General features: G+C 46.6%; 1 protein-coding gene across 1 annotated transcript; it reads left to right on the forward strand.

The window, feature by feature from the left end:
* The first annotated feature begins 9 nt into the window (after nucleotides 1-9).
* Nucleotides 10-26,194, forward strand: LGALS1 (galectin 1). The gene is made up of 4 exons (XM_030207938.1): nucleotides 10-90; nucleotides 14,853-14,932; nucleotides 17,365-17,536; nucleotides 25,998-26,194. Exons 1-4 carry the CDS (start codon nucleotides 85-87, stop codon nucleotides 26,139-26,141), a joined length of 402 nt encoding a protein of 133 aa, XP_030063798.1. The 5' UTR covers nucleotides 10-84; the 3' UTR covers nucleotides 26,142-26,194.
* Nucleotides 26,195-26,419: the final 225 nt, after the last annotated feature.

Below are 26,419 nucleotides of genomic sequence, written 5' to 3' on the forward strand. Positions count from 1 at the left end.
AGAAGGGTGGGGAGGTGGGTGCTTTCTCTGCATTGAGCGATTTGATTTGGTTGTGTGTTTGAGCTTCAGTGAGCTACTGGCGTAATGGCAGTGAGTAATTAGAGTGCTTGTAGTTTGACGTAGGGGCGTTATTTAGGTTTTAATGTTGGAAAGTCTTTGTAGCTTATGTTGAGGAGAGGGCTCTTAAAACTTTGCTGTCTTAATTTTTTCGTTATGTTGTCTTTGCTTAGTTCTCTGTGCTATCAGAAACTGAGGACTCATGCTGTGAATTTTTTTTTCTCAAGACTAAGTAGACCTGCAGTTTATTTAATTTATTCTACGTACGTGTCCCTGTTGACTATCATGAAAGATTTATACATCTTAAGTCTGTTCTGCGTCTTTCTTGCCTTATTATTTACGTATTTAGACTCCTCCCTTCCCGTTTTTCGTTTGCAGTAATTTGTGTTTGTTTTACTAAGTAGTTCTTGGCAGCCTTACTAGAGCTAGTAAAACTCAAAATATTAAGTTGCTAGATTTGAATAGCTAATCACGTGTTCGGTATGTCTCTGTAGTGGTGAGGGGTAGGGGATCTTTTGCTCAGTAGAAAGTTACTATCAGTTAGTTTTTCCTAATTTATTGTGACTATATCTGAGGTTGGGAGGAGTGCGTTAGTCCCTTTGGAAGGATGTAAATGGTAGCGATGCTAAACTTAACTTTGTCTAGCAGATGAGGGCAGTGTGGACTATATAGAAATCTGGGGCGGTATTGTACATTACCCATCTCCGTTAATCTGTATCATTTTTATTTTTTTTTGAGGGGTGTGGGTAGTCTTCAGCTCGATCCTGTACAATAGGCGGCTGCTGTTCAGGGCGGGTCCCCAGGGGAACTAATCTACTAAAATGCAATGATGCCTGGCGGACAGCTGGCGCAAATCTTCAAGACTAAACTCGCTTGTTGCTAGCTGAGTCGCAATAGTCAAAGGAAGCTGGCCTTGCAGGAGGGCAGGGTTGTCCTTCGGTGGTTGTAGTCTCTAGTATAAAATACTTTTGCCATCCTTCACCGGTAAGATGACACTGAGTTAACTGGGTGTGGCTCTCTAGTTAGTTATCTATTCCTGGTAGGGGTGAATTACAATAAGCATCCTGTTTTCCAAGGTACCATCTTTAGTGAAGTAGGTATTGTGACTACTTTGCCACTGAGTTGAGCTACTGAGGGGTAGAGGTGAGTTACGTTTGAGACATCCATGGACATGGAATACTTAACTCCATTGCCTCATCTATGAAAATAAGTGACTTGCCAAGATCACAAGGGGCAACAGTGGGATTTGAACTGGGCATATCATGTCTGGTCCAGTGCTTTAACCATTAGGCTACTCTTCAGTAAATGCTAGAAAAAAATAAGGCAGATGCTGTTGGACCTATATGTGCCAGTGGCATAGCCACAGGTGGGCTTGAGTGGGCCAGGGCCCACCCATTTATGGCTCAGGCCCACCCAACAGTAGCAGATGTTTAGTGGTAACTGGTGGGAATCCCAAGCTCCACCAGCTGAAGATTCCCCCTGATGGTAACAAAAACGCTACACTCCATGACACCGGCACCTGCGCATGTTCAGTTTTCAGTGCATTCCTGCTGCCAAGGTGGAAAGAAGCGTTTTGTCACCAGCTGGGATTTTTTTTTTTTGGGGGGGGGGGGGGGAGAACACTTGGTGCCCACCCAAAATCTGTTGTCTGGCTACGCCCCTGATATGTGCAGATGTCTTTTGACTGTATGATATACAAGACTACAGTACTTCAAATCTACTATACCACTCCCTCAGTATTAAGCTGGCAGGCTGTTCAAAACTACCTGAAGCGTGCACTTTATTTATTTATTGCATTTGTATCCACATTTTCGCACCTATTTGCGGGTTCAGTGTGGCTTACAATACATTGTATTGATAGAAGTACAATTTGTTACAACTCTATTATGGTTACATTGTGAGGAGTAAAGTGAAAATAATCTACATATCGCAAGGGGAATAGGGCAATGGAATAGTGGAAGAACCAATGGATACTGATAGGATAACAGAACAATAGCTAAAGAATGTTTGGTTACATTTTTACCTGTAGATTAAGGTTTGAGTGTGTTAGGATTTCGGGGCATAAGAGTATAAATGAGTATGTATTGACAGTATGCGTGGGCTTCATGTGTTTTAATCCTTTCGATAGATTTCTTTGAAGAGAAGTCCAACGATTTGCGGAAGTCGGTCAGCTTGTAAGTCGTCTTCAGGTTGCGTGGTAGTTTATTCCAGAATTGCGTGCTCATAAGAGAAGGTTGATGCGTGTAGCACTTTGTATTTTATGCCTTTGCAATTTGGGAAGTGGAGGTTAAGGAAAGTTCGGGATGATCTTTTAGCATTTCTGGGTGGTAAGTCTATTAGGTCAGACATGTAGGCTGGGGCTTCACCGTGAATAATTTTATGAACTAGTGTGCATACTTTAAAAGTGATTCGTTTCTTGAGTGGGAGCCAGTGTAGCATCTTTCGTAAGGGTTTGCACTTTTGTATTTGTTTCCCAAAGATGAGCCTGGCAGCTGTGTTCTGGGCTGTTTGAAGTTTCCTCAGTATTTGCTCTTTACAACCTGTGTACAGTGAGTTGCAGTAATCCAGATGGCTGAGTACGAGTGATTGCACTAGGCTGCGGAAGACGGATCTTGGGAAGAATGGTCTTATTCTTTTCAGTTTCCACATGCTGTAAAACATCTTTTTGGTTGTGGTGAGTTTAGAGTGTTAGGTGGCGGTCAACAGTAACTCCAAGGATTTTTAGAGTATCTGAAATAGGAAGATTTAGTTTTGGTGTGTTTATAGTGGTGAATTCATTCGTGTTGTATTGGGAGGTGAGTATCAGGCATTGAGTTTATTTTCTGCATTCAGTTTCAATTGAAATGCATCTGCCCAGGTGTTCAGGATGTGTAAGCTTTGGTTGATTTCGTTGAAGATTCTTTAATGTCTTGTTTGAAAGGGATATATATTGTTACATCGTCCGCATATATATATATATATGGGTTGAGGTTATGGCTTGATAAAAGTTTTGCCAAGGGAATTCATCATTAGGTTGAAAATGGTTGGTGATAGGGGTGATCCTTGCGTTACTCCACATTCTGGTGTCCATGCTGCAGACGTAGTTGAATTTGATGTAACCTGGTAGGAGCGCAGGGTTAGGAACCCCTTGAACCAGTTTAGGACATTGCCTCCAATGCCAAAGTATTCAAGTATATGTAGTAGGATTCCGTGGTCAACCATATCAAAGGCACTTGACATGTCAAATTGTAGGAGGAGTATATTGTTGCCGGTTGCAATCATTTGTTTAAATTTAGTCAATGTAATTAGTACTGTTTCGGTGCTGTGATTCGATCGGAATCCTGATTGGGCCTCATGCAGTATTGAGAACTTGTCTAGGTAGTTTGTAAGTTTTGTTACCATCCCTTCGGTTATTTTGGTTATTAGTGGTATGGATGCTACTGGTCTGTAATTAGTTATTTTTCTTTGCGTCTTTGGGTATTGGGGTAAGTAAAATTTTCTTTTTCTTTTGGGAAAAGTCCATTTTGTAGCATGGAGTTTACATAGCTCGTTAGGTCTGTTATGAATTGTTGAGGGGCTGATTTCATGAGGTTGTTAGGGCATATGTCTAGTTTGCAGTAAGATTTGGCGAATCTTTTGAGTGTTTCAGAGATGTGGTCTTCTGAGAGTAGTTTGAATTTGGTCCAGGTTCCGTCTGCTGGGTCTAGACAGTCGGAGTGTGGCATATTCAGTAGGGCTGGTGGGTATTTTGTCGTAAGTTGTATAATTTTATCTTTGAAGTACTCCGCGAGGTCGTCAACACTTGGTATGTCTTTGCTGTTTGTAACTGGTGTGGTGTCTAGCAATTTGTTCACAAGGTAAAAGTTTGTGTCTTTGTAGTTTGGTCCAATTATCGTTTTGTAATGTAGTCTTTTAGTCTGTTTTATAGTGTTTTGTATTTCCTCCGAAGTAGTTTCCAGGCATTTAGTGTTTGTTCATCCTTCTTTTTGTTCCGTGCGCGTTCTAGTTTCCTGACTTGTGTTTTGAGTTCTTTCAGTTCTTCGGTAAACCATGGATTCGATTTTTTTCCTATGTGATGTTCTGGTTTGGATAGGGGACAGTTCTTCCTTGACCTGTATTTGAAGACAGGGTGGGGTTGTGGGAGCTTCCTCTGCATTGGGTGAGTTGATCAGGTTGTGGTTAGTGCCCTTTTCTGGCATGCCAAATGGCGATTCTTTCAGTTATTTGTTTAGCCTGTACACTGCTGTGTTCTGCCAGTCAGTTTGAGGGTACAGAATTTTAATAAAGCAGAGGCACTGGTTGCTAAACCAAATAGCTGAGGCATTAAGGGCTAAGCTGCATGCAGTGTCAAGCACACTTTGTATTGTATGTGATTGTGTACAGTGTAACAAGAACTTGTGTGTATTGTGCTCACTCATGTTATGGGAGTATTTGCTACTACTCATAGCATTGGCATAGCCAGCTATGGGGATCCTGGGCCCCTCAAGAACTGCAGCACCCCTGGTGGGAAGCTGAAGGCCAGACAGACAAAATAGTGCTGCTGTGGCTGAAGGCATGTGCTAACTCCTGCCTTAAGGAAGCAGCAGGAAGGGGGTGGCATTGTATTTGGCTGGTGGGGCCTCGGCATCCCTGACAGCAAAGGTATATTTGGGGGGTGAGGGGAGGAGGAAAAAAGTGTTGCTACCCAGTCCACACTTGGGTGCCCTCCAAATTGGAGGGCTGACTATACCCCTTAAAGCAGGGAGTGCATACTAGCAGCAAGTTAATGCTGGGAGTTGTCTTCACCTACTGTAGAGCTGATGTAGGTGGTTGTGCCAGTATGGTTTACATCAGACTTGTTCAATGTGAGAAATGGATCTCCTAACAGTAGTCTGTTGCAGAGCCAGACCTTAAAACCTCTACCCCCCCCCCCCCCCAAGTATCTGAGCTGATGGGGATCCCCAAGCCCTGCCAGCAGATAAGGTCTTCCATTGACTGTCAGGGGCACTTCCCATAGGCTGCTGTTGTGCTGACCTCTCAAAACATGCTCAGTTTCTGCAGGGGGAGCAGAGGGTTGGTGTGGTGCCACCAACTGCTACTCTGCCAGTAGAGGACATTTCCTGTTGGTGGGGCTTGGGGATCTCTACTAGCCACAGCAGCCAGTGTGTCTTTTTTTTTTTTTTTGGGGGGGGCAGGTTTTCTGTGGCTATGCCCTTGCATTCCAACAAAATATCTAGTAAGAGATGAAGTATATTCCATATCATCAAGCTGATCAATCCATAGACTGGTGGGTTGTGTCCATCTACCAGCAGGTGGAGATAGAGAGCAAACTTTTGCCTCCCTATATGTGGTCATGTGCTGCCGGAAACTCCCCAGTATGTTCTCTATCTCAGCAGGTGGTGGTCACACACAGCAGCAGCTCTGGCTAGGCCTCCAAGCCTAATCCTTAGGTTTTGTTGAGGCCTGGGGTTGAGGGCTCTTTTGAGCAAGTGCAAACCTGGTGGTGCCAGGTCCCTCCTTTTCTCCCCCCTCCCGCTGGCTCCGTTTAAAAAAAAAAAAAAAATTTTAAACGTCTTTAAAGGCGTTTAATTCGACGTTTCTTTAAACGTTCATTGCAGCTACTCACTGGGACACCAGTTCGTTACAGCTCGGAGCGGCAAGCAGGTAATTTTACCTTTTTATAGTGGGCAGGGGGTTCCCCGATTCTTCTCCTCGTGGCAATGGCGTCGGAGGGCGAGGGCGCAAAGGGTCGCTCCCCGGATCGCTGGAGCGCTTCTAGAGGGGATGCGGGGGTTTTACAACCTGATTCGCCCTTGATGGGTGATAGTTTAGTGACCGATGAATGTCCCGGTCGTTCCTCCGGCGTGGCGGTTTTTTCCTGCCATAAACGCCCATCCCCCGCTCCTCGCCTCCGCCATCTTGGCCGGCCACGCGGCTCGGACGGCTTCTTCGGGGCCGCCCTTGAGGTTGGAGACATTAATGCCATGAACGCCCTTAATTTGGGCGACGGCACAAAAGCGGCTAAAGTTAAGCGCCGTTCTTCCCGCGCGGCTCCTTCACGGAGTTTCGCGCCGGACGCCATTTTGGATGCGCAGCATGTCTCTCCCCCGCTATTGCGAGCGCCGGTTGAGAGTGCGTCTAGGGCTGTTGCCCAGGCTGCGGAAGTGCACAGTCTGGGGGGTTTCTCCCCCGAGTTTGTTTTGCTGCTGCATCAGGCTTTCCTCATGCAAAACGCTGCCCCTGCTCCCTCTTCTGATAAAGAGGTTGAGGTTCCCAGAGGTAAACGCCCTCGGGTTGATTTCCAGGCCTTGAAGAACTTTTGTCTCCTCCGATGTAGATGAGGGCAGCGTGTCTGAGGTCTCCCAACGATCCTTTGCGGATTCCTTGGAGGAGATAGATCCCCGCTCGGATGGAGCGGATGACCCCTCTGCAGCGCGGCTTTTTAGCCCAGAGGATTTGCCCAACCTGTTACAGGCCATGGACACTTTGAAGATTTCCTCTCCGGAGGACGTCTCTCCCTCAGCCCCTGTTGGCTCTGCCATTATGTTGGGGACGAAGCGCCCGCCTAGAACCTTCCACGTGCATGATGCCATGCACACCTTAATTTCGGCTCAATGGGATGTCCCAGAAGCGAGCCTTAAAGTGGCTAGGGCTATGTCCCGCCTCTATCCTTTGGCTGTGTGTGAACGTGAGGCCTATCTGTGGCCTACCATGGATTCTTTAATCACTGCGGTGACTAAGAAAACGGCGTTGCCGGTGGAAGGTGGCACGGCCCTAAAGGACGCCCAAGACAGAAGATTGGAGGCGGCCTTAAGGTCGTCCTTGGAGGCAGCTGCTTTAAGTTTGCAGGCCTCAGTTTGCGGCTCCTATGTGGCCAGGGCGTGCCGGTCTATGGTGCAGCGGGCTTCCCCCTCGGATCATTCCTTGAGGGCTGATTGGCCGGCCCTGGAATCGGGCTTAGCCTATTTGGCAGACTTGCTGTATGATGTCTGGAGAGCCTCAGCGAAAGGCATGGCTCAGACAGTCTCTGCGCGGCGGTGGCTTTGGCTGAAACATTGGTCTGCTGACCACGCCTCTAAATCCCGCCTGGCTAGATTGCCTTTTAAAGGCAAGCTGCTCTTTGGGGTCGAGCTGGACAAAATCGTGACCGATCTCGGCACGTCTAAGGGCAAGAAATTACCAGAGGTCAGGGCTCGGGTTAGTACTCGTCCCGATACCTCCATACCGCCCGGGCAAGTCGGGTTCCTCTGCCCCCTCTTCCTTCAAGAGGAATTTCTCCCCCAAGCAGCATTCCTTTCGCAGAGACCGCCGTCCCGGAGGTGCTCCCTCCGGTCCTCCCCCAGGGTCTCGTACCCAATGACGGGGCCTTGGTCCACGCCCCAATGCAGATTGGAGGACGGCTGTCCTCGTTTCTGGGCGAGTGGACCACTATAACTTCAGACGCGTGGGTGCTGGAAGTCATCAGAGACGGCTACAAGCTAGAGTTCTGCCAACCCTTAAGAGACGGGTTTGTACTCTCTCCCTGCAAGTCTCCGGTCAAGCTGTGGTAGTGCAGCAGACCTTGGACAACCTGATCCGCCTGGGTGCGGTCGTTCCGGTGCCAAAAAATCAGATTGGCAAGGGACGTTACTCCATTTACTTTGTGGTTCCAAAGAAAGGAGGTTCTGTCCGGCCTATCCTCGACCTCAAAGGGGTCAATCGGGCCTGGAAAGTGAGGCACTTTCGCATGGAGACTCTCCGCTCTGTTATAGCGGCAGTGAAGGCAGGAGAGTTCTTGGCTTCCTTGGACATCAAGGAAGCGTACCTGCATATTCCCATCTGGCCTCCTCTCCAACGCTTTCTGCGTTTTACAGTCCTGAGACGACACTTCCAGTTCAGAGCCCTCCCTTTCGGGTTGGCTACTGCTCCGCGGACCTTTTCCAAAGTAATGGGGGTCAAAGCGGCCTTCCTGCTATAGGAAGGAGTACAAGTCCATCCTTATCTGGACGACTGGTTGATCCGAGCCCCCTCTTATGCAGAGTGCGGCAAAGCTATGGACCGGGTAGTTGCTCTTTTGAGCTCCCTGGGATGGATCATCAACTGGAAGAAGAGCCAGCTGCGCCCGACTCAGTCCCTGGTGTATCTGGGAGTTCGATTCGACACCCAAGTGGGCAGAGTGTTCCTGCCAGACAATCGGATTGTCAAGCTTCAGGCTCAGGTGGACTAGTTCCTAGTAGCCTCTCCTATTCGGGCTTGGGACTACGTGCAGCTGTTGGGCTCTATGACGGCCACGATGGAAGTAGTGCCCTGGGCCAGGGCTCATATGAGACCACTACAGCTATCTCTGCTGCTGCGCTGGACTCCGATGTCGGAGGATTATGCTGTGCGCCTTCCCGTGGACCCAGCAGTGCGCAAGGCGCTGAGCTGGTGGACGCAGACAGACAAGTTGTCTGCAGGATTGCCTCTGGTGACCCCGGAGTGGATTGTCGTCACGACAGACGCCTCTTTGATGGGCTGGGGAGCCCACTGCTTGGGAAGGACAGCGCAGGGGCTCTAGTCTCCTGCAGAGGCAAGTGGTCTATCAACCTCCTGGAACTCAGAGCCATTCGCTTGGTGTTATTGGAGTTCATCCCGGTACTCGTGTTGAAGCCTGTACGGGTCCTGTCGGACAATGCCACGGCTGTGGCCTATATCAACCGCCAGGGAGGTACCAGAGCGCCCCTCTAGCCAAGGAGGCTATGAGTCTTTGCCAGTGGGCGGAAGCGAACCTGGAGCAGCTTTCAGCGGCCCACATTGCCGGAGTCATGAATGTCAAGGCGGACTTTCTCAGTCGCCATACCTTGGAGCCCGGAGAGTGGCAACTATCTGCTCAGGCGTTCTTGGACATCACGAAGCGCTGGGGCCAGCCGAGCCTAGATCTGATGGCGTCATCGGCCAATGGCCAAGTGCCGCGCTTTTTCAGCAGAGGACGGGACCCTCGATCCCTGGGAGTAGATGCTCTTCTCCAACAGTGGCCGACACAAGAGCTCCTCTATGTGTTCCCGCCCTGGCCCATGTTGGGCAGGGTGCTAGACCGGGTGGCAAAGCATCCCGGCAGGGTAATCCTGGTGGGTCCGGATTGGCCCAGACGTCCCTGGTATGCGGACTTGTTCAGGCTCTCAGTCAACGATCCTCTGCGGCTGTCAGTGGAGCAGGGCCTGTTACATCAGGGTCCCGTGGTGATGGAGGATCCCTCTCCCTTTGGTCTTACGGCCTGGCTATTGAGCGGCAGCGTCTGAGGAAGAAGGGCTTCTCAGACAAGGTCATCGCCACTATGCTGAGAGCGAGGAAGCGCTCTACTTCTACTGCTTACGCCAGGGTTTGGCGTATCTTTGCAGCATGGTGTGAAGCAGACTCACTTTCTCCCTTCACTGCTCCAATTTCTTCAGTGTTGGCGTTCCTGCAAGAAGGTCTGGAGAAAGGCCTGTCGCTCAGTTCCCTTAAAGTCCAGGTAGCGGCTCTGGCTTGCTTCAGGGGCCGCCTGAAGGGTGCTTCCCTGGCTTCGCAGCCAGATGTGGTGCGCTTTCTCAAGGGAGTTAATCACCTGCGCCCTCCTCTGCACTCAGTGGGGCCTGCGTGGAATCTCAACCTGGTGCTAAGAGCATTGCAGAAGCCGCCTTTGGAACCCTTGTCGAGGGCATCTCTGAAAGACCTGACGTTGAAAGCAGTCTTTTTGGTGGCTATCACTTCAGACAGAAGAGTTTCCGAGCTCCAGGCGCTCTCATGTCGAGAGCCTTTTCTGCAGTGCACTGAGGCAGGAGTGACTATTCGCACAGTGCCTTCCTTCCTGCCCAAGATTGGTTCTCGCTTCCATGTGAATCAGCAGTTCTGTCTCCCTTCCTTTCGTAGGGAGGACTACCCAGAGGAGTACTCCGCTCTTGAATATCTGGATGTGAGACGAGTCATCATCAGATACTTGGAAGTGACCAATGATTTCCGGAAATCGGATCATCTGTTTGTCCTGTTTGCAGGTCCTCGTAAGGGTCTGCAGGCTGCTAAGCCTACAGTGGCAAGATGGGTCCAGGAAGCCATTGCAGCGGCTTATGTGGCCGCGGGGAAGGTGCCGCCTATCCAGCTGAAGGCTCACTCCACGAGAGCTCAGGCGGCCTCGATGGCAGAGGCCGGATCCGTCTCCTTGGAAGAGATATGCAAGGCGGCAACGTGGGCTTTGGCTCATACATTCTCCAAGCATTACCGTTTGACTGTGGCTGCACGGGCGGAGGCCCGGTTTGGAGCTTCAGTGTTGAGGTCAGGGATTTCTATGTCCCGCCCTGGGTGAGTACTGCTTCGGTACATCCCACCAGTCTATGGATTGATCAGCTTGATATGGAAGGTAAAATTATGTATAATCATACCTGATAATTTTCTTTCCATTAATCATAGCTGATCAATCCATAGCCCCTCCCAGATATCTGTACTGTTTATTCTGGTTGAATTTTAGGTTCAAGTTTAGCCTTCAGTTACTTCAGGAGGACTTCGTGTTCAAGTTCTTCTTTCACTTGGATTCTTCAAGAGTTGAGACGACTTTGTGTTACAGTGAGCTGCTGCATTCCTCTCCCCTCTGTTTTACGGGGCTGGATTGAGACATAAATTCTGCCGGCACTCCCTCCCGCTTCGTGCGGCTGTAGGGCAGCTTTGTACCCCTCCCGCTTCGGCGGTGTTAGGGTCAGTCAGCTCCTCCCGCGGTTGCGGTTGCAGGATAAGCCAGATCCCCCCGCATCGGCGGGTGTGGTGTCCCTCCCCCGCTCCGCGGGGATGAGCTGGACGGATTCCCCTCCCCCACTTGTGTGGGGATGAGCTGGGTTAATTCCCCTCCCCCGTTTCGGCGGTGGTGAGCTGGGCAGAGTGTCCCTTCGTGGGTGTAATTCTCTAAGTGCTGAGTCCTGCGGATGGAGCTTTGATATCGACATACTGAGGAGTTTCCGGCAGCACATGACCACATATAGGGAGGCAAAAGTTTGCTCTCTATCTCCACCTGCTGGTAGATGGACACAACCCACCAGTCTATGGATTGATCAGCTATGATTAATGGAAAGAAAATTATCAGGTATGATTATACATAATTTTACCTTCCAGTTCACTGAAGCAATTGCCTGGGCAGGAAGACAGCCACCTGTAAACCCAACAGTAATCACAGAACTTAAAATTGACTGGTAGAATTGTCTCCTCATGCTGACAGCTGGAACAGATGCAGCAGTGCAGGAGGTAATGTGCTTCTGTTCCCATTGAAGCTGTAGTTCACCTGATTCCACAGCCAATCCAGTTTCTAGGTATCCACACAATGCATGAGAAATTTGTATGCAGTGGAAGCCCTCTGCAGATATTCCGAGAACCTAATTAACTAGGGTTCCCCATAACAGGCTTGGGAAGTGTGTATTCCTGCCCTTCCTCTACCTTTGCAGGTGCATCTTATATTGATCAGTAAAATACTTCATGCCATGATGCCGCCATTGACCTGTTCACTGTTGGCTGACCCATGGCATAGCCATGTGGAGGCCTTAAGGGCCTAAGGCTCCCACTTTTGGCTCAAGCCTCCTTTACAACTTGCATACTCTGAGGCTGGTGAGTTGCCTAATCCCTGCTAGCTGACTGTGTCTAGGGCAGTTCAGCAGTGCATCTCAACAGCCTCCCTTCTGCCTCTAGCACACATTGCTCAGTTCATGCACGTTGGCAGCAGGAAGGGAGGCAGTTGACATCTTCCTTTTAGGGGGGGGGAATGCATTGCCCAGTCCCTACCTGGGAACCCAGAAATCTAATGCTGGCTGTCCCTGATATAACCACAAGAATCTGCTGTCTTCAGATATCCCCCCCTATACTTGGGTACCAAGTGGGTACCAAGTAGGCTGGGTCTGCATAAACAAGTCCTTTTCCTTATCCAAGATATCTGCACGCCTTCAAATTACTCAGAAGGGCACAAGTCCTTTAGCCTAAAGCACTCATGCCCTGATGCTCAGAAGGGAATGCAGGCAGTAGAGGTTTAGTACTGGCTAGTGCCTGCACTGGGTGCAGAATGCTCAGGCTCTAGCATGGGAAACAAGTGTGCCAGAGATGAGCCCAAATAGCATGCTAATGTAGTCAAATGGATCTTATTCTCTCCCAATGCTCAAAACTGCCCTTACTGCTGAAAAATGCTAGCTTAGAGGCATTAAGGTGTGAAATCATGAGAAATCCTCTCCCTTTATCTGCAAAATATTTTTTAATTTTGAAGCAGAAGGAAGCCTGTGCAAACCCATGCATGCGTGAGCCTTTCCTGCATTTAAATATAAGCCTACCAAGTTAAAAAAAAAAAAGGAAGCAGTTATTTAAAGGTGGAGGAAACAGATGCCAATATGCACATCACATTCAAGTTTGCCTGACATGTGCAGAAGTTTCACAGTAAGCCCAGCTCTTATGCACATCACCCTCCTTGCTTTTGCTTTAACAGCATGCATATAATTTGCATACTACTTTCTTTAAGCATTGGCAAGCTAACTTTCTGCACTGTTGGCTTACCACAGGGCCTGAGCATTCAGGTGGCAATAGCCAGCACCTTGGTAAGAACCAATGTATCTTGCTTTATACCCATTGCTTGAGATTACTTAACTACACTTAGGCTAAAGTGGCTACCCTTTCACCTTCCTGAGCATCTGGGGAGATCTATCGCCCACATCCTATGACACTAATCCAGTATCGCTTATAAGTATTGCCACACTGGGACAGACCAAAGGTCCAAGTCCAGTTTCCAACAGTATCCAATCCAGGTCACAAATACCTGGCAAGATCCCAAAAAGTTCAATACATCTTATGCTGCTTATCCCAGAAATAAGCAGTGGATTTTCCCCAAGTCATTTAATGCTTTATGGACTTCCTTTAGGAAGCAGTCCAAACCTTTTCAAACCCTGCTAAGCTAGCTGCCTTTACCACATTCTTTGGCAACAAATTCCAGAGTTACATGTTGAGTGAAGAGATCTTCCCTGATTTGTTTTAAATTTACTACTTTGTAGCTTCATCGCATGCCCCTAGGCCTAGTAGTTTTGGAAAGAGGAAACAATTCACATACCTGTTCTACTCCACTCCTTATTTTATAGACCTCTTATTAGTATCTCTCCAGGCTGAAGAGCCCTAGCTGCTTCAATCTTTCCTCATAGGGAAGTTGTCCATACCCTTTAGCACTTTCGTTGCCCTTCTCTGTACCTTTTCTAATTCTCATCTTTTTTTGAGATGCAGTGGCCAGAATTGAACACAATATTCGAGGTGCATTTGCACCATGGACTGATAACAAAGGCATAACACCCTCATTTTTGCTTTCCTTCCTTCACACCTAACATTGTGTTTACTTAGCCACCACAGTTTTCCTACAAGCTGCTGTTAGGACTATCTGCTTGAACATCTACCCCTTGGCAAAAGGTTGAAGCCTTGTAACTGTGTGCTTTTTGTGCTTTGATAATTCTGTGAGCAGTACCCAGGTAGTGTTTTATAGACTTTGTTTTGATTTCCTTTCAAGTTTGAAGCAAAAGGTTGCATCCAATAATGCTCCCATCCTTCAGAAGCAGGTCTCATCTAAAATAGCTAGTCACTTGCTACAAGGTTAAATGTAGCATGATACATCATGAACACCTTTCAATATAGGTGATAGTCATCAGAGGCAGGGGGTGGATGTTTTGCAATCTAGTAGAGATGAACAGTAACAGAATTTAAAAATGCTGGGACACGCAAAGGAATCCTGTTTCTGAAGGATCAGATCTAGAGATGTTTAGCGGAGGTTAGGTTGGAAAGTTGGTGCTGGGCAGACATCTACGGTCTGTGCCCTGATCGAGGCTGAATAGATTTGGATGAGCTGGAGTGGAGCTATTCAGGGGCTTTGACAACTTCAGAAATTAGAACAAGGCTAGTCTATGCCCTAAAAATGGCAAGGATAAATCATCTTGATGAAGAAACTCACAAGCTGGAAACACTTGGTACTGACTCTTAACACAATTGTTAAAGAGAACAAACACCCCCTCTACTCATGCCCACCATAGTGGAAACTATGTGCTCAAAGTAGAGAACCCTGCTCCTCAGTATAGAGCTAAGACATAAACCATGCCATCTGAAAAATGTTGGGGATTGTCTCAGGAATAACTTTAGAACTGCAGGTATAGAATATAAAAAAATCTTATCTGCTCAATTGTACTTCGTCTTCTGCAGAACTCCACCATATTCCCGACAGGGAGCCCTGTTTAGCTTTGCTGTACCAGGGGAATCAAATTCCTGTAGTCAGGTCACCACAATACAAAAAATGGGAACTACATAAATTGATTCCCCTGGTACAGCAAAGCAAAACAAGGCTCCCTGTCATTTGGAGTTCTGCAGAAGGTTAAGTGGTGAATGAGCAGATAATTTTTTTTTGTATTATGTATAACTGTAGTTCTAAGTTCTGTTTCACGAGACCAATGCCCTACATTTCTTTTAGGTGGAGTTATTTGACCAGTGATGGGTGTATGCCTTGCCTGTATGCTGATGTGAGGAGCTGGTTTTCACTGGCCCTTTTCCTCCACTTTTTGTGCATAGTTTCCACTATTGTGGGCACAAGTAGGGGTGTTGGTCTCTCTGAAACTCAGATTGTGTAAGGATAAATCAAGATCAGGTATGATGTATCATACCATGTGACTCTGGGCAAGTCATTTAATCATCATTGCCCCATGTAAGCCACATTGAGCCTGCCATGAGTGGGAAAGCGCGGGTTACAAATGTAACAAAAAAAAATGTAATGAGTCAGACTGGATGGACTGTACAGGTCTTTATCTGCCATCTAGTATATTGGTACAAAAACAGGGTAATATGTACCTTTCTTTCCTTAGGGACTTGTTATAAACAACTTGAACTTAAAGCCTGGCAAGTGCATGGGTGTCAAGGGTCTTGTGCCAAAGGATTGTAAAAGGTAAGTTCTGCTGGGCTGCATGCTCACCTTGTGCAGTAGGAGTTGGTATTGTGGATGGATACCCAGGTGGGTTAGTGAATATCATGGGACAATAGATGTTGAATAGACCAGTCATACATCTAAAAAGTTTAGAATACCGGGGTATATGCATGTATACATATGCTAATCTACCTTGGCACTATTCTGGATGCATATTTGAGGGAGGTAAACAGGGGGGGGGGGGGGGGGCGCAGACCAGGGCTCTGACACTTTTATTAATTCTTTGTGAAGATTCACCCAAGGCAGTGTACAGCAGGTACAGTTTAACATAACTTACAATGCTGTTAACAGCATAATAGTAAAATGACCAAGTATAGACATGACTGAAACTTAAACAGTAAATTGAGACCTAATGACTTCCCTGAAACAGGATCAAACATTTAACAGCACTGAAATTCAAATAAGATATGATGTAAGCATAATACTGATGGGATATCCCAATAAGCACAATTAGAACATTCAAATAAGATGCTAATCGACAATACAGCTTACAATATAGCTGAGGGGTTAAGTGCAGAATATAGAGGGGAATGATGCATGGTAGTCCATTGGGATAAATGGGTGGCAAGTTCTTTGTACAGTTAACCAAGATATAGGGAACTGGACTTTAGTGTGTGCAGCAAGCTAGTCCAAGTGCAGAATGTCAGTCATCCTATATAAGTGCTCAGAGCCAGGCTTTCACCTGCTTCCTGAAGAAGTAGTAGTTATGCATGGACACTGCTCTGTGGCAACTGTAAGTGGTAGCACCTACTGTCTATCCCAGAATGTGCTCTTGCTGTGTACCTTGAATTAGGACAAATCAATCTAGTTTGAGAGCCCTGCATCTCTAGTTCAGGGCTTCCATTATGCACATCAGGTCTCAGCACACTAGGTAATCTGTTCATCCCCCTGCACCTGTTGAATAAGATTATGGATACAGTATAAGCTGGTAGGGCAATAGGTGCACCTTTCTCAAATTAAAATCCTCAGTTCAAAAGGAACCAGGGGTAACTTAACCAGACAGTGCCCACTGACTATCCTGAGATGCTCAAACAAAATGGGCAGGTCAGGGGTGGCACTGGGGAGGAGCCCAAGATTTATGCAGGTGCTGGCAATATTCAGTGCCAGCACCTGCGTAGCTTAAGCTGTCCTAAAGACTGCTTAACTATGCAGGTGCCAGCTCTGAATGGCTGGCACCTCCTGCATAACTTAAAAAAACAAACTCTGGAGTCCCCTTCCCCCACCTCCCAACTGTGAAAAGCCCCTAGGCTTACCTAAATCCCTGGTGGTCCAGCAGGGTTGTTTGGGGGTGGGGCAGTGCATCAGTAAAATGGCTGCCACAACATCTCATGGCACTACATGAAGTACCACAAGCTGCTGCAGGAGGTCACAGCAGTCACTTTGGTGCTCCAAGGAGCAAGAGGGCTGCATTCATGCCCCAATGACCTTGCTGGACAACAGTGATGTAGGTAATGAATGCTGGGGGGAAGGGATGAGGACGGGTAGGAGGGTCTCAGTTTTTTTTAAAGTTATGCAGGCTTGAGTGGCCTGATATTGGCCTGGCCTACATAACCTCTGGCAGCCTGCCTCAATCCCCCAGTATTCAGTGCTGGTGCCCAGACATGGCCTGGCACGGAATATCAGGATAATTTAGTTGGTGACGGGGAATGAGGGGGCTCAGGTTTCTTAAACAGTTATACAGGCTGGGATGGCATGATATTGGCCTGGCCTGCATAACATCCAGCAGCTTGTCTGCCCCAAACTATCCCCCAGTATTCAGTGCTGGTGCCCAGACATGGCCTGGCACTGAATATTGGGGGATAATTTAGCCAGCACCAATCGGTGTTAAAAAAAAAAAAAAAAAATTCAGACTGCTGGCTGAATATTGGGAGGGGGGATATGGGTCTAGGCAGCAGCTCTTGGTCATGAGGTGCTAAACTTAGAGAAGCCTGTTCAGCCCTTTATGAAGTCTGTTTCAGTATTTCATATCTTATACCAGTTTAAGGGCAAACATATTTGGTAAGCTTAATGCTGGTCATAAACTTTCTCAAGTAGTGAGTAGGTCCTGGAGAACTGCATCATGTAGCACAAGCCTCTGAAACTGATTTCAGACAAGTCTCATCTCGTGCAGCTTATTTTGGTGGCTTAAGTCTAGCAGCAAGTCTTGAGTGACACTGCCAGACAGTATGCTGCTGGGACTTTAGTTACAGGCCTAACCAAGTGCCAGGTGGAGGGAGGGGCAGTATCTGAACATCTGCTGTTCGGGTGACAGAATGTCACTGTATCCTAAACTCAGGATAAGCTATCTGTTGCATTGGTATAGCAGATCTAGTACTAACACTTTGTGCTTGAATCTAGTATGTACAGTGTTGAAACATGACAGTTGACTAGTGAGCTGTTTTTCTCTCAAACAGCTTTGTGATCAACATTGGAAAAGACAGCTCAAATGTGGTACTTCACTTTAATGCTCGATTTGATCATGAAGGGGATGTGAATACCATTGTGTGCAACTCCAAGGAGGCAGAGGTGTGGGGGACGGAACAAAGGGAGACCACCTTCCCCTTCAATCAGGGTGACATTGCAGAGGTAAGGGATGGACTGCTTTTGGGAATAGGGAACAGTCTGACAAATTATAGCACTTTTGTCATCTTACAAACCTCTGGATCAGGTTGATTATATTGCATATACCAGTAGGGATGTGAATGTTCCTAGGTGGTTGGGGGCAGGCAAAGCACTAAGGCCTCCACTGGGATACACAAATGCTGAATCCACTTGGTTTTGGTAGAATAAAACCATGCATACTTTGACCATAATTCAAATGAACTGTTTTTCTTTAGAAATTAGTAATGAAATCCTTGTTCAACTTCAAAATAGTCCTGTAGTCTGGACCACCCTCTACCTGTACCTTCTGGGCAGTTACCAGACTGGTGCTCTTAACCCCAGGCTGGATAGTCTTCTCTAAAACAAGCCTGATAGCTGAGTTAAGCACCTGCCTCTTATGAGAATTCTTAAATCATGCCAAGATTGGTACAACATGGCTGCCAATTCAATCACACTTCTCTGATCAAGTTGACAAACTTGCCAGGTTCCAGCTTCTCAAGGTATAAACTAGAATTCAAATCCCTTAACTTCTGCCTTCTAGGTGTCCACTCCCTAGAACCCCAAGGGTTCATTGTAGACTCTCCCATTAAAAATCCAGGGGTTTTGCTTTCCCTTAAGCAGAAGATGGAATCACACTAGCAGTATGACATGCAGTCCCATCCTCTATTTACATCACTCAAAACTCAATAGATCAAGCATTTTCTTCCCTTCCTGAGACTGGCAGTTTGGGAGCTCTGCTATATAAACTTGGTGCCAGAATTCCATGCTACCATAATACTTAGCTGGGATTAACTCGGGGCTGTTTCAAGCTCTGTATTGGCCTTGCCCTCATGCTATCATGAAAGTATCCACACAAAGGTTGAGGTTCTGCTGAAACTACTGCAGAGTTGCAGGGGGAAACTGCAGCCTGTTTAAGGTGCTGTATGCAGTACTGGGACCATCTGGTGACTTAGCGGAGATTTGGTGGCAACACAGTAATTGGTAAGCAAAACTGGTGCTAGGCAGACTTCTGCAGTTTACGCCCTGATCATGACTGAATAGATATGGATGGGCTTGAATGTAAATTTTTAAGGTGCTTTGATAGCTTCAGAACTTTTAGTTCAATAAGAGTGAGCAGACTTCTACAGTCTGTGCCCTGATAATGGCAAATCAAATACACATATAAAGTCACATACCATATAATCTTGGGCAGACTGAATGGACTGTACAGTTCTTTATCTGCCGTTTACTATACAATGAATGTAAGGACTTAGGAGCACTTATGCCTTCTTGGGATACTATAGTATTAAGGTTTCTTCTGTTGGAGATTTAAGGCTTGTACAGTAATCACAGCTATGTAAAACTGAACAGCAACTGAAAACAGTTTTCTTTTTTAACCATTTATTTTAGGATTTTTTCATAGAATAGCAAAACAGATGCAGGAAAGCTAGCTATTTGTACATCACTAAACATATCTTTAACATCTTACAGTATCCAAGAGAATGAAGTACACATCACAGCATTCCCCCATTACTCTTAGTCTTAAACCCTCCCTCCTGTTATCCTCCCCCTCCCCCACATATATCAATTGAAAAACTAGAAGAGAATTAAGACACTATTGTGGTGGTTCTTTCATAAATGTCCCACACTTTATAGTACTGAGCCAGTTTGCCTGCTTGGATTGCTGTCAGTTTTGACATCAGTCGTACATTGTCCAGTCTCAGCAGCACTTTCTATAGGCCTGATTTTTTCCAAGCAGCCGCTATGGTCAACTTGCTGGCCACAAACAGCTGAGTAGCAAATCTATGCATGGCTGGCTTAATTCCCTGCAGCTTAGTGTAGCTGTTTTATTCAAAAATGTCACAATTTCTGCCCAGAACTGTTGCGCGGTATCGCAATCCCACCAAATGTGAGCCATGTCCTCCTGGGCTCCACAGTTTCTCCAGCAGAGCCCCGATCCCGTCCCGTACATTTGTACCAGGCAACTAGGTGTGTAGTACCAGCTATAGAGAATTTTATGCCCATTCTCCATTAGGGCGCTCGATGTGGAAACCTGTAGCAAAGACCTAAAACGCCTGGCTGCATTGGTCAGATTCATAGGTCACCCCCATTGCCGCTTCACATTTGGCTGTGTAATGTACCACTGGGGAGTCATGGAACAAAAGTGCCTTATAGCCTAGAAATTCCTCTGCCTCCTCCCCATCATTCCTTGTTCTAGTCGGGTTTCAGTTAAACTAAGCTCTAACTCCTTTATGCTTAATAAAATCTTTCACTTGGAGGTATTGGGTACGCCTGCAGGGGAGAGAGAGCCTGACATAACTCTGTATACAAAACCATTTGGCCCAGTTCACATAATCCCATTTTTCCCACTCTGACTTGTCCATTAGACCTGGGCCAAAGTTTGGTGCAAACCTAAGGTACATAGTGTAATATGTGCGCCCCGGGAAGAACTTTTCTCTTATTTTGGTCCAGACCAATTCACCCGATCACAAGCTTTCTCAGCATTTAGTGACAGTATACATAGTGGGGTCTCGAGCTGTGCGTTTTGTACCATAGAGGGCCCTTCTAATATCAAGTCTGTGTGAAACCTGCTTGGTCTTCATGTATTGTGGCAAGCACTTTTGTAGCTGTGACGCCAGGATCTTGGTAAAGATCTTATAATCTCTGTACGAGCTACATTGTAGTGGGTCTTTCCCTGGTTTTGGTATCGCAATAGTGGCTAGATTCCACTCTGTGGGTAACCTGCGTTAGTCTCTAAGGAGTTAGACCTTCAGTAGTAAAGGGGCCACTAGCTTGCCAAACAGTTTATAGAACTTATTTATATACCCGTCAGGTCCTGGTGCCTTGCCTGGGGTTAGCTCTTTTATGGATTGTTCTACTTCCTCCAGAGCTATAGGCTCCAAGTGCCTTTCAAGCATCCCTAGATAACTGGGGAAGGTCTACCTCATCTAAATATTGTGCCATGTGCTCCCAGTTGTGTGGCTTCCTGAGTACAGTGCCTCATAGTACTTCTGGAATGCTGCCCTTATGTATTGCTCTTCCAACCTCACTTGCCCTGTGTCATCTCTTAAGCTTCCCACCCCATTGCGAGTGGCTTGCATGCCAACAACCGCCTAGCTTTATTCCCGAACTCAAAATGGGATTGGCGCACCTTTTGCAGTTTGGAGATATCTGCCAATTCTAGCTCCTGGAGCTGGTCCCTGAGCCCTCGGATCTGGGCCTCCCTCTCCGCGGACTCTGTCCTCCCCCTTCCCTGTAGTTCTATATCTTGTAAGTCTGCCCTTTTGTTTCCACTGCTGACCGCTGTTTCCAGCAATGTGCACTCAGAGCTATGAGATGCTCGCAGAACAGCCTTGAAGCCCTCCCATAGCACCATCAGGGAAACCTCCCCAGTGTCATTAAACTGGACATATTCCTTAATGTGCCGTTCTATTCTAGTGATATTTTCTGGGTCTGATGATGCATCATCTAAACACCAGGGCCGCTTTATTTTGGTAGACCCCAGCTTTTCATATGGAGAAGCAGAGTGGTCAGACCAGGTGCATGGTACAATCTCGAGCGAGGCTATAAGCCCTAGGGTTGGACCAGCTCCCATCCACATGTCTATTCTCGATGGTCTTATGAACCGCTGAATAATTATATTGACACTGCGTGGGATGGACCTTGCGCCAGAGATCATTAAATGCCAGCGTTCTAGCTCTTGTAATTGCCGCCTATTTTGCTTGGCATATTGCACTCCCCTGGAGGAATTGTCAACATGTGGCTGTAGTGTGACATTAAAATCTCCTCCACTAGAAGGGAGCCCTCCACATGTGCACTGATCAGTCAATTTCTAGGTAGAAGTCTCCCTGTCCTGCGTTGGGCCTGTATATATTGACCATTGTGTTAAGATTGCCCCACAAAGGACAAGATCAGGAGCAGATACTGTCCCTCTTTATCCCGGAACTACCTTTTTAATCTCCCAGGGTTTGGAGTTTCATAAAGCTATTAATACTCCCTTACTCTTGGATCCCCCTGATGATGATGATTCAAGAGACCCATCTTAAACATACGAGCGGCTATGTACCCATAAAAATTACCCAACTATTTTTATGGGTGCATAGCCGCTCGTATGTTTAAGATGGGTCTCTTGAATCAAAGCTATATCCACCTGCAGGCGGCCTAGTTCTCTAAATAACAGTTGCCTTTTCCTGGGGATGTTCAGCCCTTTGGCATTCAGTGACAGCCATTTAATATCAGCCATTAGGATCAAGTTCCAGCCTCACATACCTCTTAGCTGCCCACTCTGCCACAGTACGTGTACCTCTGTGTCTGGTCCATAAGCTCTCTCCCGGCCCCAGTGTCGCTTCCCCTTCCCCTGTTCCCCATGTGTTAGCTTATCTTTTTGTAGGTCTCTTACTGCATACCCCAAAGGTTTAACTTACAACTTATTGAACCAAACAGTCAGTCTGAGACCCTCTTGGTCTCAGCATAAGCAGATTTGTTCAGTCCCATGCTTCCGCGCAGTAGGATCTCCGCTCCCACTCACGTAATTTTTGTCACTGATTGGTGCTGCTGTAACGCTTTGGTCCCTTCCCAACTCATCTCCATTTCGGCGGGGCATTTTGTGCTGTTCTGGGAGCTGCCATGCTCTGCCTGGCCTTTCTCCATCTCCACTTCTGAGCAAGCCGCTTGTGCTTCAGCCAGTGACCGTACTTGGTGCTGTTTGCCTTCTTTGTCGAAAACTAATGCAAACGGGTGCTGCCAGCAATACTGGATGTTTGACTCCCGTAGCACTCGTGTAAATGGTCTAAGCTCGCTTCTCCGCTTTAGTGTTGCCGCTGCTAAATCCTGGTAGATCTCTATCCTGTAGGAATCCCAGGTGAAATCCTGAGTTTGGCAAGACAGTGTAAGCACTTGCTCTTTAAGCTTGTAGCTGGTGAAGCAAGCTATGATGTCCGTCGGTGCATTATTCCTCCCCGAGCCCAATGCCCTATGTGCTCGTTCAATCTAGATTGTCGTCTTTGATCAGCGTTCCAGCTGCACTAAGTAACTCTGCCACCATTTTTTGGACTACTTCCTCGCAATTTTGGTAGGCAGGAGTCTCTGGGAGGCCCCGGAACATCAGGTTGCTCCGGCTGCCCCTGTTTTCCAGATCTTCCAGCTTTTCCAGTTGCTGCTGTTGGGCTATGCGCAAATCTGTCATTTGCTGGTCTACTGACCCCAGGGCCTCGCTGTGACTCCAGCTGCAATTCCATCTCCTTAAGTCTCAAGCCCAGCTTACATATTTTGCTCCTGAGGTTTGATCCCAGTGTCTTCACCTCGGAGCACAGCGACTGCAAATTAGTGCTGATTTCTTGAAGCCAGTTCTTCAGCTCTGAGGGGTTCTGACTTGGCCTCCCCAACCTCCATGTGATTGGGTTCTTTGCTATGTGAGCGGGTCTCCAACATGCCCGGGGGCGTTGGCGGTTTCCCAGGGTGCTCCATTTTGTTTTTTCACGACTCCGCTCTGGGTGTGTAAGCAAAACACGCTAAGTCCGCTTTTGTAGATTTCTGGCTCAACCGCGGGATCTGCAATATCTTAAGAGGTAGTTGGTCGCTAACAATATCACTCGCCCATCTTAGGTTCGGTATAAATGTCCATTTTTAGTAGGGGTAAGCTGGAGCTTCGTTCTATACATCCATGCACTACGGTGACATCACTTCCTCCTGCTGTTCAGTTTTCACTGCCAATCACAGCTTAATATAAAACTGCTAATCACATGCTGACTTGAAGGATAGGCTGGCATGGTTCCTCCATGAATGCATTGGTGAGCTGCTGTCCCATATTTTCCATCATGCTAAGAAATTAACTGCATAGGGGTTCTTATAACCCCCAGCTTATTTAATGGCTGGATTCTGCTTATGCTTCTTGAGCAGAGTAGTTCAGCTCAATAACCCAATCCTCAGAATCCACCCACTTGGGTTTTCTGCACAGCAGAGCAGAGGGGTATCCTGAATCTGGGTTGAGAACCCCTGCCACAAGGTGAGACACTGCAATGATAGTGGCAAGCTCAGGGCTGGCTGCAGAAGCCTGGCCTACAAACTAAACCAGAAAGGTTGCCATAGCAGCAGGCCATCTCATAGCAGTTGTCAGATACCTGTAATTTTCTCATTCAATTTGTAAAGACCTAGAAAATTCAACTCAAACCTGTACTAAGCATGTGTATTTACCTGTCATACAAAACTTAGTTCTAAAGCAAGTAGTTACCACTTTGAGTATTGGTGGGCCTGAATTCATCTTGCTCAGCACATCTGAGGTGCATCTAGCCATAGGTGGTCGGTGGCACAACTGTTTGGGGAGGCTAAAGGGGGTGGGGTTAGGGGTGGGGCCAGGGGCAGAGCTCACATCCATAATTGTCTAACACAGAAAAAAAGTGAAAATAAGTCACAATACCTTTTATTAAATATAGATATTAGATATGCATATGTCAAAGAATAAAGTGGTTGCTCAAAGCATATACTAACCACAATCGCTCAACTGCAAAACATCAAGGTCAGGTATACATATAAAGTAGTGCATATGAGTTTACCTTGTTGGGCAGACTGGATGAACCATACAGGTCTTTTTCTGCCGTCACCTACTATGTATGTTACTATACACAAATTTGTGCAAAAACACCCAACCTTACTGTAGCATAAATTACACTGGGCAGACCCTAATACACCAATATACCACCCATACGGAAAATGCAGACTGTCAACAATATGAAACAAGGGATCATCACAATTCTCATGTAGAGCTACAAAACAATCTTTTAGGGTAGATAGTGTTCACAATGAGCTCCTTTTATTAACGACCATATGTAGATCCTTCAAGAGGTAGTGTCATGATTTAGGCTCTACACCCTTTCTGATGTTTTGGTGCCACCTCAGTAAGGCCAAAACACTATACACAAACTTGTGCAAAAACACACTCATAACCTTACCAAACCATAACAGCACTAATTCCAAGAATAGGACGAGCTACAACTTTATTATCTAACACCAAAGACCAAAGTAATTCCTACAAGAGCTGAAAATCAGTGCTGGCTTAAAGACTTCTATTCAAAGTTAAAAAAACAAATATATAAAATCAGCTGATATGAATACTAACATACTAACCTCACTTGACTTACCTAGTGCTAGATTCTAGAACGAAGAGTGTGAGCACAGGAAAGGACCAAACTTAGCAATTGGAGACTCAACCCCCCCATCCCCCTGTTTGTACCATAAACACTTCAATTTCTCATCAATGTCACCAGATGGGCCTGGAAGTAGATTATATTAAACATGACATTTCGAAACAAGTCACCCTTTCTTCAGATAAGATCTGTTTTTCCTAAAGTTAATTTTTTAATTACTCACACTTTCTGAAGCTTTATCCAGAAACTGCCACAAAGCAGTAGACACAATTTCTAATGATGGCAGAAAGTTGCAGCGACAATAATAAACACTTAACTTTGTATTCAAGTTAAAAATACGTCTATAGGCAATGGAAATAGAAAAATTATTTTATAATAGAGGGAAGTATCAGCATTTTTAAGACCAGAAATTTTGCCAGCTGAAATAAAAAGCCAGCCCCATAAGAAGCTTCCCGATGACAGCCCTCTCTCTGTGCCCCCGGCGCGTGTTTACCTGTTCTACTTTTAGTGGCAGCGAGTGGTGACAGCAGTGATAAAGAAAGCACTACAGGATCCTCCAGCTTCTCCCTTCCCTTGCACATGTCCCGCCTTCTGCGCTGTATTTCCTGTTTCCGTGAGGGCGGGATACGTCCGAGGGAAGGGAGAAGCTGGAGGATCCCATAGTGCTTTCTTCTTTATTACTGCCCGTCGCCACTCGCTGCCACTAAAACAGGTAAACACGTGCCGGGGATGGGGGGGAACAGAGGGCTGTCGGGAAGCTCAGCTGAGGGCGGGAAGGATCAGAGCTGCTTGGCTGCAGTACCAGGCAACCTTCCTCCCCTTACTGCAACCCCCCCTCCCAAATGCAACCCCCCCCTCCCAAATGCAGGGCTATGTTGGGCTGGGGAGGCTTAGCCTCCCCAAGCCTCTTATACGGGGTGCCAATGCATCTAGCTAAATTTGTGATTCAGTTGGAAACTTAGGCCAGCAGCTAACTTTTGAAACCCAAATGAGCATGTTGGAAATGAGGGGAGAAGGGCTTAGTCTGGACTTGGTTCTTAACGCTTTATCCTAAAACTTTTGTGCAATTCACTCTTTACAGGATAGCACTAACTCCCACTTTTTCAGTAAGGACACAGGAAGGTATACTTTCAGCTTCTGGCAGTGAAAATGAGACCCAAAAGTGGATCCTTTCTAAACAAAAAAAAAAAAAAAACCTGAGATGTGAAGTAAAGTTGAATTTAAGGTCCACCTTTTGCCTCAAGGTGCAAGCAACAGCTTCTCTACTTAAGGGGTAGAAATGGGAAATATAAACTGACTTGGGACTAACTTTTTCTTGTTTACAGATATGTTTCTCGTGTGATAAAAGTGAGGTTAAAGTGAAGCTTCCTGGAGGCCATGAGTTCAAGTTCCCCAACCGGCAGTCTCTTGACATAATCAACTATTTATCAGTGGATGGCATCCAAATTAAAGGACTCAACTTTGACTGATGCAGAGGAACTTTGCCTCTTATTTAAACCTAATAAAATAATACTTCAAGATGTTTCTGTCCTGTGTTGGTTTCAAACTTTCAGTTGATCTAGTGTTCTATCCCAGGCATCTTGGTATTAAATATGCTGTACCTCAATGAAAACCCTTGTGCATTCTACTGTTCAACCTGGGGCTACAGAAATCACTCAACCTGAATTAATGCAATTTTGTTTGTGTAAGTAACAAGCAGTGACAATTAGAATACCAGTGGTAGGGGTGAGTCTGTAGAAGCCTTTTT

Source organism: Microcaecilia unicolor, chromosome 1 (genome assembly GCF_901765095.1).
Source record: "Microcaecilia unicolor chromosome 1, aMicUni1.1, whole genome shotgun sequence".
NCBI classification, from domain to species: Eukaryota; Metazoa; Chordata; class Amphibia; order Gymnophiona; family Siphonopidae; genus Microcaecilia; species Microcaecilia unicolor.

What these genes read in the sequence shown, in the direction of transcription:
- LGALS1 (XM_030207938.1), top strand. An exon ending in GTGCCAAAGGATTGTAAAAG is followed by an intron (nt 14,933 to 17,364) that starts GTAAGTTCTGCT and finishes TCTCTCAAACAG; the next exon opens with CTTTGTGATCAACATTGGAA. An exon ending in ATCAGGGTGACATTGCAGAG is followed by an intron (nt 17,537 to 25,997) that starts GTAAGGGATGGA and finishes TCTTGTTTACAG; the next exon opens with ATATGTTTCTCGTGTGATAA.